The sequence below is a fragment of the Artemia franciscana genome, chromosome 1, assembly GCF_032884065.1.
Source record: "Artemia franciscana chromosome 1, ASM3288406v1, whole genome shotgun sequence".
Lineage (NCBI taxonomy): Eukaryota > Metazoa > Arthropoda > Branchiopoda > Anostraca > Artemiidae > Artemia > Artemia franciscana.
Genome location: NC_088863.1, coordinates 20,514,848 through 20,527,830, shown reverse-complemented (window position 1 = coordinate 20,527,830; position 12,983 = coordinate 20,514,848). Strand labels below are relative to the sequence as shown.

Genomic DNA, 12,983 nt, shown 5'->3' with positions numbered 1-12,983 from the left:
AGTAAGCTGAACATGACAAGTCTAATAGCTAAATAATAAATTGAGTAATAATGACACAAACATACGCTGAAAATGACCCTACTTTCTTAGGACACGACAAGGGTGCTGTTTTATTACAACTAGATCTCGATTACTATGAAATGTTACCACTACACAAAACCGTTCAAGAAAATTAAGGATAATTTCATGCATCAGTTGAAATTTGTGAATCCCCAACCATGAGCGGAAGTAAGGAAGCATCAGAAGACTTTAAGAAAGCTACTGACATTGGGTTCTTCAATTCAGCTATTGAAAAAAAAAACTAGCCACAGAGGAAACACAAGGAAGCTGAAAGCTGAGATAGTGGAGGGGAAATGACAGGTTCCGTCAAGCAATGCATGAGACATTCTGAATAGAAACGGAATCAGTGCTTCAGCATACCCCATAAGGTTTGTAAAAAGTGTTTTTGCACGACTATAATTGGTGGGCACTTTACGTCCGAGCACTTTACCTCAGAAAATGTTTTCTGTTGGAACTGTCACAACAGTGGGATCTCCACGATTAGTCAGAGAACCGCTGTTAATCTCAAGAAAATTTCGTAAAGGATGTTTCATAATTTCAAACTATTAATTATGGAGCCCATTTCCTATCTAAGATGGCGATTTCCACATGCATCAATGACTAAGCCTTGAGCTTTTTACAAAAAAGTCATGGATTGCTTGTTACTATGCTTTAAATATATATATATATATATATATATATATATATATATATATATATATATATATATATATATATGTATAGCTTATATAAGTCAGTACCTTATTAAGAGTTCTTTTAAAAATATCAGCTGGTTTAATTCTAAAAGGAAACGCACTTACCACAGATCAACTCGGATAGTGATTTAATAAGATCCTCCATAGTTCTGTCCACATCGTTACTACCGACAAGTACGCCAATTAAATCGAAATTAGGGTCTGCACAATGTTTCTGATACAATATTCTTGTCAGAGCACCCATAGTCTAAAAAGGAAAACCAAAAAGCTTGTATTATAGGTCTCATTCAATTCACATGTCCTATCAATAGAACAGAGAATTTGTGCAGTCAATTTGGATTTATTTTGTAAGCAAAAGTGTCCAATTTATATCTTAACATAAACCACGTCGGAAAAAAGAATTGTCTGTTCTCGTCTTGGTCAACAGAAAACCGTCTCATTATGACAATCAATTCAAAGTTTCAGCTAAAAATGTCTAACCAAAATTTTAATTTCTAATCAAGCCAAAAATTTACCATAAACTATATCTTCCAAGTGAGACCTGTAAAGAAAAATTTATGAATATCTTTCACATCGGAGTTCAACTGGTCACAAATGAATATAAGTTTTCTTATATGAATATGAGTTTGGTAACCTGGTATTTCGTTCATCCTAATCTAATGTTGTCTAAAAGAACAAAAGCTAAGAGGTCATATGGCACTTATGACGAGGTCGGAAGAGCCAAGAGCCAACAGCTCATATGGCATGAGCTCTAGCCAAATTCTAAGAATCAATAGATTGATTTAAAAGGAAAATCAGAGGCTTAATGCCGGTCGGGATTTAAAATAAGAGCACTGAGACACGAGGTCCTTCTAAATATCAAAATTCATAAAGATCCGATCACCCACTCGTAAGTTAAAAATACCTCATTTTTTCTAATTTTGCCTCTCCCTTCAGCCCCAAGATGGTGGAATCGAGGGAAAACGACTTTATCAAGTAAATTTGTGCAGGTCCCTGACACTCCAGCCAATTTTCATCGTCCTAGCACGTCCAGAAGCACCGAACTCGACAAAGCGCTGGACCCCCCTAAATCCTCCAAAGAGAGCGGATCCAGTACAGTTACGTCAATCAAGTATCTACGACAATTGCAAGTTCTACCCACCAAGTTTCATCCCGATCTCTCCACTCTAAGTGTTTTCCACGATTTCCGGTTTCCCCTCCAAATCCTCCCAATGTCACCAGGTATGGTCGGAACTTCAAATAAAAGCTCTGAGACAAGGTTTCCTTCTAAATATCAAATTTCATTAAGATCCGGTCGCCCGTTCTTAAGTTAGAAGTACCTCAATTTTTCTAATTTTTCCGAATTAACACCCCCCCCCCAACTCCCCCAAAGAGAGCAGATTCGATCCGGTTATGTCAATCACGTATCTAGGACTTGTGCTTATTCTTCCCACCAAGTTTCATCCCGATCTCTCCCCTCTAAGCGTTTTCCAAGATTTCCCGTCTGCTCCTCCAACTCCCCCAATATCACTGGATAGGATCGGGATTTGAAATAAGATCTCTGAAACACGAGATCCTTCTAAATATTAAATGTCATTAAGATCCGATCACCCATTCGTAAGCTCAAAATACCTCATTTTTTCAATTTTTCCTCTCCTTCCAGCCCCCCAGATGGTCAAATCGGGGGAACGACTGTTATCAAGTCAATTTGTGCGGGTTCCTGACACACCTACCAATTGTCATCGTCCTAGTACGTCCAGAAGCATCGAACTCGCCAAAGCACTGGAAATCCCCCCAACTCCCCCAAAGAGAGCAGATCCGTTCCAATTATTTCAATCACGTATCTAGAACTTGTGCTTATTCTTCCCATCAAGTTTCATCCCGATCTCTCCACTCCAAGCATTTTCCAAGATTTCCAGTTTCCAAGCTTTCTGTTTCCCCCCTTCAACCCCCTATGTCCCCGGACCCAATTCGAATTAAAATGGAGCATCTGAGACATAAGATCTTTCTATATATCAAGTTTCATTAAGACCCGATCACCCGTTCGTAAGATAAAGATACCTCAATTTTCACGTTTTCCAAGATTTCTGGTTTCCCCTCCAATCCTCCCCCCAATGTCATCGGATCTGGTCGGGATTTAAAGTAAGAGATCTGAAGCACAAGATCCTTACAAATATCAAACTTTATTAAGATCTGATCACCCATTCGTAAGTTACAAATACCTCATTTTTTCTAATTTTTACGAATTACCCCCCCCCCTCCCGACTCCCCCCAAGAGACCGGAACCGGGCCGGTTAGGTAAGTCACGTATCTTGGACTTGTGCTTATTCTTCCCACCAAGTTTCATCCTGATTTATCCACTCTAAGTGTTTTCCAAGATATCCGGTCTCTCCCCCCCCCCACAACTTCCCCCAATGACACTGGATCCGGTTGGGATTTAAAATAAGAGATCTGAGTTGCAAGGTCCTTTTAAATATGAAATGTCATTAAGATCCGTTCACTCCTTCGTTAGTTAAAAATACCTCATTTTTCTAATTTTTCAAAATCAACCCCCCCTCCCAACTCCCACAAAGAGAGCGGATCCGTTCCGGTTATATCAGCCATGTATCTAGGACTTCAGGTTATTTTCCCCACCAAATGTCATCCCGTCCCTCCACTCTAAGCGTTTTCCAAGATTTAAGGTTTCCCTTTCCAACTCCCCCCAGTTTCACCAGATCCGGTCAGGATTTAAAATAAAAGCTGTGAGATACGATATCCTTCTAAATATCAAATTTCATTAAGATCCGATGACCCGTTCGCAAGTTAAAAATACCTCGTCTTTTCTAATTTTTCTGAATTAACCGCCCCCCCCCCCACCACCCCACCCCCAGATAATCGAATCGGGATAAAGACTATTTCTAATTTAATCTGGTCTGGTCCCTGATATGCCTGTAAAATTTCATCGTCCTAGCTTTCTGAAAGTGCCTAAACTAGCAAAACCAGGACAGACAGACCAACAGAATTTGCTATTGCTGTATGTCACTTGGTAAATACCAAGTGCCATAAAACTTGTATTCGAAAATTTGTACTGCACTGCATGTTTCACCATTTCTTTGGTTCAAAATGAAACACAAACCTTCAAATGTCGAAGAAAAATCCATGTATTTTCAACTTAACACCAAATAGTTTGAAATTGATAACGTTTGTTTAGTGGCAAATAAAATTTCATATTCCACACAGGGAACTGCCACACCCAACAGTTCAGATTCACTTCTCGAACTTCGTCCTAAAGCAATTCTAATTCACTTTTACCCGCCAAACTTCCGTACAAATTCTCTAATAAGTATTTTGATACCACGATGGGATGTGATGGAAACGAGAGTAAAGCCAAGTTCAGACAGAGCGCGACAAAAAATATACCTGCGATGAAAATAGTTCTCGGAGAGAAACGAACATAGCACTCAAGACGATTTTCTTTTTTTGCTTCAAGAGATGAAGAAAAAAGAAGAGTACTTTGTGTTTGTGCCTATACTTTACTTGCTTTTGAGAATAAATAAAAAAGAAAAACTTTGGCTGAAATCCCTTTTTCAGTAGCGATAGGTTAATGGTACGTTTAATTTATTCATCAAAGAACTTGCGAAAAAAACCTATTTTTATTTGTATTACTTCAGGACGTATCCTGATCACTTTAAAATGATTCATAATCTCATCAAACCTGATATAAAAAGGAGACAAACCAGCAGAAAGCCAATCTCGACTGAAGAGCGTTTTCCACTAACTTTGAGGTACCTAGCTATAGGAGAAAGCAAAATGTCCCTTTGATTTAAACACAGAATTGGCCGGTCTACATTGACTTTGATTATCTCAAAGTTCGAAGAGCAATATATTATGCCCTCTAGCCTCATTACTTACTCAGTCCTACTGTGAAGCTTTTGAAGGGATCTTCCAAGGGGTTTACAAAACGGAATTTCTGAACAGTATTGGTGCCATGAACGGAAAGCATGTCAAACTCCAGTGCCCACCGAACACAGGATCAGAATACTTTTGTTATAAGTAACATTTCAATTTGACTTTAATGGCTATGTGTGATCCTAACTATAATTTCAATGTGGTTGATGTAGAGTCAGAAGGAAGAAATAGTGATGATGGTACTTGTGGGCACTCCATTTAGCAGAGACGTGCAGAAAGGCTTCCCCCCCCCCTGATTCGGACTTACCTCAAACCAATACTAAATTTCATCGTGTTATTGTTGCAGATGCGACTTTCCCTCTTCAAAATAATATAATTCCACCTTTCCCTGGCAGTAATTGACAAACGAAAAAAAAAAGATTATTAATTATAGATTAAGCAAAGCAGGAAGAACCACTGAAAACGCTTTGGAATTTTAGTGGCAAGGTAGAGAATTATTCAAACTTAAGTTTACTGCAATGCTGAAACAGCTAAAAACATCATTAAGGCTGCAATATGTCTCGATAATTGGTTAATTATTGTTATTGTCATCCGCGGAAAATGATGGTCAGGACCAGTATTGTCCCAAAGCCTTAACAGATACAGAAGATAGAAATGGAACAATTCAGCCAGGGGATTGGCAACATATTGTTGGTACAGAAAACCCTAACCCATTATGTAAACGAAGTTGCAACAGATCTTCACATGTTGCTATGGAAGTTAGGGAGCATGTGACACACACGGAAGAACAAATTGCAGTTTTTCAGATAAATTGTGTTTTTTATGAAAAAATAAATAATAAAGTTTAGATTTCATCAAATTTAACACTATACATGAGTAATCGCATTTCCAGCTTGAGTAGAGCTTGCTATGTTCATTCAACCGTTTGGTTGGCTAATACATACTTCTCAAAAATAGCTTATCACTATCTTTAAGTTCTGGTTAATTTGCAATTTGTAGCACATTGTTCATCCTTTTCATCATTCAGTTTCAAATGCACTAGCATTTTCTTTCTTTTCTTTGGTGGAACATCACTTTCACTGTGATTACTATTGGTTTTTATGCTGTACTCATCGGCTTGTTGTTTATCATTAATAACAAACAAGTACTCATAAAGTTATTTTCTTAATGTGTCCTGATTAGTCATTTAAGCTAGCCGGACGTTCATTTTCTGCTGGTGATGGATTATCAAGGTTCGGAGATTTTTCCCATTGAACAATGAACGCCAGGAGGTCATGCTGAGCCCACTGATTTTTTTCCCTTCCCCTTTGGGAGCCACTTTTTGTCATTTTCTTAAGCTTGACTTCCCTTGAAATGGTATCTCTGAAACCCTTCCATTTTTTCTTGCAGTTTGAAACTGAATAAAAAAAAGCATTGAAGTATCAGCTTTTTTTTACTAATTTGGTTTTCTTGATAAGTTCTTGATCAAATCTATGACTAAACAAAAAAAAACATTCGAAGAAGTAGGCCAGTTCAACCAATTAAGTTGATATCATTTAATTTTGTATAAGCTGATTAAACATAAATGTTAGATCTAAACATTATAATAATGACTACGGCGGGATTGATTTTAGAGCGGAAAACCAAATTTCTCAAAATCATAGGTAAAATAGTGATGATGGTACTTGTGGGCACTTCATTTAGCAGAGACGTGCAGAAAGGCTCCCCCCCCCCTGATTCGGACTTACCTCAAATCAATACTAAATTTCATCGTGTTATTGTTGCAGATGCGACTTTCCCTCTTCAAAATAATATAATTCCACCATTCCCTGGCAGTAATTGACAAACGAAAAAAAAAAGATTATTAATTACAGATTAAGCAAAGCAGGAAGAACCACTGAAAACGCTTTGGAATTTTAGTGGCAAGGTAGAGAATTATTCAAACTTAAGTTTACTGCAATGCTGAAACAGCTAAAAACATCATTAAGGCTGCAATATGTCTCAATAATTGGTTAATTATTGTTAATGTCATCCGCGGAAAATGATGGTCAGGACCAGTATTCTCCCAAAGCCTTAACAGATACAGAAGCCATATATATTTGGCAATCAAAATATTTTGGTATAAATTATTTCGATTCTTTTATACAAGAATAAGCAATCTATATCAATTATTTTAGCTTTATGTGAAGGATCTGTGTTATTTTATGAACGCTCTGATGGTCAGATGTAAGCCTACAACATATCATACACAGCGCAATAGCACTGCCTAAGTAAAGAGCGATGTGGGCACAATGTATTATTTATTTTTTTGCTTAGATATGCACTTTGTATCAAAGGAGTTGTTTTAGAAACTTCAAAAAGGGCTCATTCGATTGGGAACTGAAAGGGCTAGTGCCCTTTTTAATAGTCGAAATTGACTGGAGGGCAACTAACACCCCTCCCACGTCAAGCTTTTCCCCATACACATTCAATCAAAATTTTGAGATAGCCATTTACATCAATGTAGTTGAAAGACCCAGACATTATGTGCTTGAGGATTACATCCCCCCTAGAGCCCTCATGGCAAGGGTTGTAAATTATGGCCTGGGGGCATATAAGGTTTATTTAGAAAGAGCGACCGTGTGAATTTCGAAGGGGGCTCATTGTATCGCTAATCAGAAGTTTTAGTGCCTTTTTTGAGAACCATCTTTGATGATGACAACCCCCCCCCCCTCAGCCCTCATGGCAAGGGTTGTAAGTTATGCCCTGGGGACATATGAGGTTTATATGGAAAGGGTGATTGGATAAACTTCGGAGAGAGTTCATTGGATTAATAATCAGAAGTTCTAGTCCTCTTTTTAAGTTTCAGAGTGATCGCAGGGTAGATATCCCCCCCGCCCACCTCGTATTTTCCCTACATTCATTTTTCTCCAATTCACACTTACTATTTTAAATTTTACTTGGTTTTCCAATTTTCAATGTCAACACTGAATCAGTTTCAACAGTTAAAATTAAAGAGCCGTTGGAATTAGCTTTGATTAACTTATATAAATTTGATCGTAGGTTTTAAAATATTCTCTCTATTCATAAACTTTTCGTTTTTTTTTTCAATAATCTAAATAATATTTGATATTTTTATTTATTTTTGACGACTTTTATTCAGTTATGTTTTAAGCCCACTAGGAATCGTTGATTTGTTCTCTATGCATAAACTTGCACATTCTATGCATAAAAATAATCTCTCTATGCATAAACTTTTCGCCTTTTTCCATAATTTAAAGAATGTTTGATATTTTAATTTATTCTGACGACTTTTATTCAGTTATGTTTTAAGTCTACTAGGAATCGTTGATTTGTTTCTTTTGTTGAAGAATTTTTGCGAATTCATAAATGTAACACATATACAACTCGGTCTTGAGGAAAATAAACAAACAAAAGAACTTTTGTTCTATTCTTTAAAGGGGCATTTCAGAAGCAGACTTAGAAATGCACAACAGTATATAGAAGTCACCTTGCTTTACGCCTGGGCTGAAATTTTAATATTAACAATGTTTAAAAACAGCGGCCATAGCCTATCAGTTGACGTTCTTTCATTGTTTTTTTCTGTGTGTGTCTGGCGTTTGTGCCTTTTCTCATCTTTTTTTATGTTTTAATTTGTTTAGGTTAATTTTACTTTGTATTTTTCCTTTCTTTTCTTTCCTGTTGATAAAAGCTTCAGGATATGAAGCTGAAATATTCAGATTTTTCTTATTATTTGCATGAAAGAATTTATTCTTTTTTTCAACATTCACTGTCCAATTAAAAGTTTTAATCTGTTTTTGGTATTTTCATTTCATTTTAATTATATCAAACATATAAGAAAAAAGTCCAATGTTTTTCCAGATAAAAAAGCTTAATGCGAGATGTTTTATCCATAACAAGGGAAAAAGACCAAATAAATATAGTTTTTCCATTAAACCTGGTTAAACAAAGAATAAGGCACAAAAATTGCTATTAAGGTTTACTGACAGGGGCGTCAATTCGCGAAAATATAGGGGAGACGAAATGTAATTGCACTGAATTTTAAGGGAAAATGACACAAAAAACGTATTTTTTAAGATCTGGGGGCAAGTGCCCCTCTCCCCAGTTGACGTGCCTATCTACTGAATAAAAGAAAAAGACAACAATATTACCTGGAGGGCATAAACAATTTTTATGTTTTGCTCTGCTTTCAGCATCTCAAGGCATTTTGTAAAAAGAAGGTTGATGTTTATCTTATTTGCTTCTAACTGATCAGCAGAAAGCTTCAATAATTCTACTTCAAAGCATGAAACCTACAAAGAAAACAAAGTATAAGCACAATGAAATATCTAGCTTATAACAAAATATTCCTTAAATTAATCTTGTAAAATTTAAAAATAGGGCTTTTGATGAGCTACTTTGATATCAAAGTTTTCTGTGCAATATTATTTTTCTGCTTTCCAAGGGTTTTAATATTTCAGCAAAAGACAACTTTTTTGATAAAATTTCACAGCTGAGACTCAGATCTATCCATCCACCAAATTATGTTTTTAAATGTGGTGCACATGATTCTTCAGATCGAAAATTGGTTAAAAATAGATGAAAAAAAAGACAATTTTGTATTCTTTAAGCAAGTTCAGATTCTTCCCAAAGAAAAAGTTTAAGTAACACCATAATAAGATCAATGATATGAATCATTATTATTAAGGTTTGATGCCCGAAGTTGTTTGTCAGTGAAAATACTAAAGTGGGTATGGGTATATGTGCATTAAGTTTTTTTGTAAATATTAGACAAATCTAGGCTAACACAATGCTTATACATTGACTTTAGCAGTCACTCTCTCCTATGTCTCTGCATGTGGTGGGAGGGGGAAGATTTTTCTTGGTTGGGGGGAGGATGGAAAAGTGGAGTCTGCTAATAGAAGAATTGTTAACTTTTTTCTAAGAAATGACCTTAAGAGCAGCATTGGAGATTCAATCTCACTCTTGTCATCTCTTTATGGAGGTAAGAAGACAGGCAAGCCTAATGCAGCAAATTTTGAAAATGAAGCACTAATAGCTTCAGAAAACTTCTTCATAAGCTTCACTAGTATAACACAGACCTACCCCTGGACAATACATAAGGATGAATTTTTTTTTTGGAAAAAGAAGTTGTAAGAGATAGAGGTTGCTGAAATCTAGTGTACCAGGTAATCTGTATGGACATTAGGCAGAAAAACTGATATGATCACAAAGAATACATAGCACTGATTTAGCAAATAAAAAAAATAGTTCGGAGCAACATTCTCAATCCCAATGTGTCAAAAAGGAGAAGCTTGATGAACAAAAATGGCTCGGTTTGTTCAATGTTGGTTTTAGTTTTTCTTTGTTTGTTCCTTTCCTGACATTTTTCTTGTTTCCTTTGTTGGCTATTATTATTGTTAGTATTTTCTTGATTTTTTCGTGTCCTTACTTGACACTAAAGCTGGATTCTGGACGTTGCTCCAAACTATATTTCATGGGCTATTTTTGGTGCTATCCTATTCTTTAGCAGCACATCACTTATTCTGCTTAATTTCCACAGAGAATAAATGGACACTAGAAACACATGCAGTCAATTTAAAATTGAGACCATCCCCAAATGTGTAGGTTTAACCTCAAGACTAAAAGAAAAGTTGTACTTAGAATTGCCCTAACCAATTTTGTCACTGAATATCGAGTTGAAACCCCACCCAGATATTAATCCAAAGATTACCAACCCCCACATAAAAATTGAAGAGTAGTGCTTCAACATACAGTTTATGTGTGCTGTCCTGTGGTTACAACTTCTCTAGTAGTTGCAGCTTTTAATCCCTAATTCCAAAAAGAAAATTACTGACCAAAACCCTGAAAAAACCTATACCTTTTGAACTACATTAAGTTAAAAAGTCAAAACAATCAACTAGTCAAGCAATCCAAACTTAATTTACAAGAATGAATGTTTGATAAATCATTTTATGATAAAGTGTTCAAAATCAGTAATTGGGTAATTTTTTACATCTGGTCATTAGTCTTATTAACATTTGTCACCAATAAATTGATTACTTTTTTTAGAGTACCATCATTCTTTGGCCCTCACATATCTTTGGATTATAATCAGATTCCTTACATTGAAGCCTAGAAGAATTTCGTACATTAAATAATGAGTTAAAATCTTAAAAAGATGCAGAAGTGAGATAGTCCAAAAGAAACCATTATTTTCTTCATATTTTTCAAGGCAGGAGAGCAAATGTAAAATGTACAAAGGGTTTAACATTTGATAGATCAAATCTCTACAATTTCTGTTTTATTTTAGTCATTTCTAGGGTATTTTAAACCAAAATTTGCCAAGATAATACACCACATGACTATAATCATATCACACCCCTAAGGAAGTAGGTTTTCAACCTTAAGATGAACATTCATTTTTTGTTCTCTGAGTCAAATTTTATACAAAGGGTTACACTTTTTTTTATTTCTGCAGATAAAACAACCGATTCATTATAATTATACATAAATAATAATCATTAAGAAACAACTTTAAAGTTTAGGTAATACTTACTGACCTTTGGCTTTAAAAGGAAATCATAAATTAATTAACAAAATATAAAGTATACATCATAAATTATATGACACTCCTAAGGAACCAAGTTTTCATTCCTGAGGTCAAAACTCATTTTTTTCTGAGTCAAATTTTATACTAAGGATTACACTTTTTTAATTCCTGCTGACAAGACAACTAGTTCATTATATTTATACATAAATAACAATCATCAAGAAACCACTTTCAAGTTTAGATAATACTTACTGACCTTTGGCTTTAACAGGAAAAATTCATCCCAAAAATTTGGATTTCCAGCAGAAGGATCTTCTCCCTGTGAACAGATATCGTCTTGGTTATTTTTTAAGTGCTAAAATCAATTCTTTACTATCACATAATCTAATTATGCATTTTATAACACAGTAAAAGAAGCAATAGAAGATTAAACTATTGCTTGTTTTACTTTCTCTGGAAATGAAATTGTAGTGGAACTCTTAGCAGAAGAACAAAAAAGTTCAATGCAGCTTTTTGCAGATCTGATTTTAACAGAACAGGATCTTGTCCCAGTGAACAGATATTTTTTAAGTTATTTTTCAAGTGCTAAATTCTAGTTCTTTACTATCACACAATCTAATTATGCATTTTCTGACACAGTAAAATAAGCAATAGAAGACTAAATTATTTCATGTTTTACTTCCTCTGGAAATCAAAATTGTAGTGCAAGTCTTAGAGGAAGAAAAAAAAGTTCAATGCAGCTTTTTGCAGATCTGGCTTTTAACAGAACAGGATCTTCTCCCAGTGAACAGATATTTTTTTTTTAGTTATTTTTCAAGTGCTAAAATCTAGTTCTTTACTATCACACAATCTAATTATGCATTTTATGACACAGTAAAATAAGTAATAGAAGACTAAATCATTTCTTGTTTTACTTCCTCTGGAAATGACATTGTAGTGGAACTTTTAATGGAAGAACAAAAAAGTTCAATACAAATATTTGCAGGTCTGTCTTTTAATAAAACAAATTTTAACAGAACATGATATTCTCTTTGTGAAGAGACATTTTCTTGTTTATTTTTTGAGTGCTAAAATCAATTTCTTTACTATCACACAATCTAATTACAGATTTTATAACACAGTACAATAAGCAATAGAAGACTAAATTATTTCTTGTTTTACTTCCTCTGGATATGAGATTGTAGTGGAACTTTTAGTGGAAGAACAGAAAAAGTTCAATGCAGCTTTTTGCAGATCTGGCTTTTAACAAAACAATTTTTTGTGAATATTTCTAACTTCTTATCTTTCAATTTGCTTAATAACCAGATTTATGGGAACTTACACATTAGCAGCTTTCAGCTAGCTTAGAAAATTCTTGGGAAGTTGAATAAAACCTATTAGGAATGGACCTAAGTTCAAATTGGGGCACGAAAAGGTGTTTTGAATTCTTAACTCTACCAATCCCCTGCTTATATGGCTTTAAAAATTATATAGGCATGCACTATACTTCTGTAGCTTTAGACCTATTTTTCTGAGGTTTTAATCCTTGACAAAAGAATACTACAGTTTAAGACTGCTTCAAAGCAGAATTAGTTTTCTGATCTATTTGATCCATCCCAACAATCTCAGCTAAATTTTAAAAAATAACAAGCATTAAAGATTACTTGCTAAAATTTTGATTATTCACCATTGATGAAGGAAAATTAAATTATTTGATCTTCTTCTTTGTGTGTTTTTGTTTTTGTGTCCCTGTGTTTGGGATGGCCTCCCATGTCCCTCCTACCTGATATTTTTTATTTACTTATCCTTGTTATTCTCTTTTGTGCATTTTTTTTCTATTTTGTTTATTTTTTGCTGTGTTAAATTTTGAA

General features: G+C 34.9%; 1 protein-coding gene across 3 annotated transcripts in view; it reads right to left on the bottom strand.

Annotated features, from left to right (window-relative positions):
- Nucleotides 1-12,983, bottom strand: part of LOC136026735 (armadillo-like helical domain-containing protein 3) — an 89,020-nt gene that overhangs the window by 72,335 nt on the left and 3,702 nt on the right. For all 3 annotated transcript variants that reach the window (XM_065703465.1, XM_065703471.1, XM_065703466.1), the window contains exons 2-4: nucleotides 11,390-11,452; nucleotides 8,753-8,893; nucleotides 861-1,002 (exon numbers count right to left, since the gene is read on the bottom strand). In XM_065703465.1, the coding sequence (XP_065559537.1) occupies nucleotides 861-1,002; nucleotides 8,753-8,893; nucleotides 11,390-11,452 (346 nt within the window). The remainder of the gene's footprint in view (nucleotides 1-860; nucleotides 1,003-8,752; nucleotides 8,894-11,389; nucleotides 11,453-12,983) is intronic.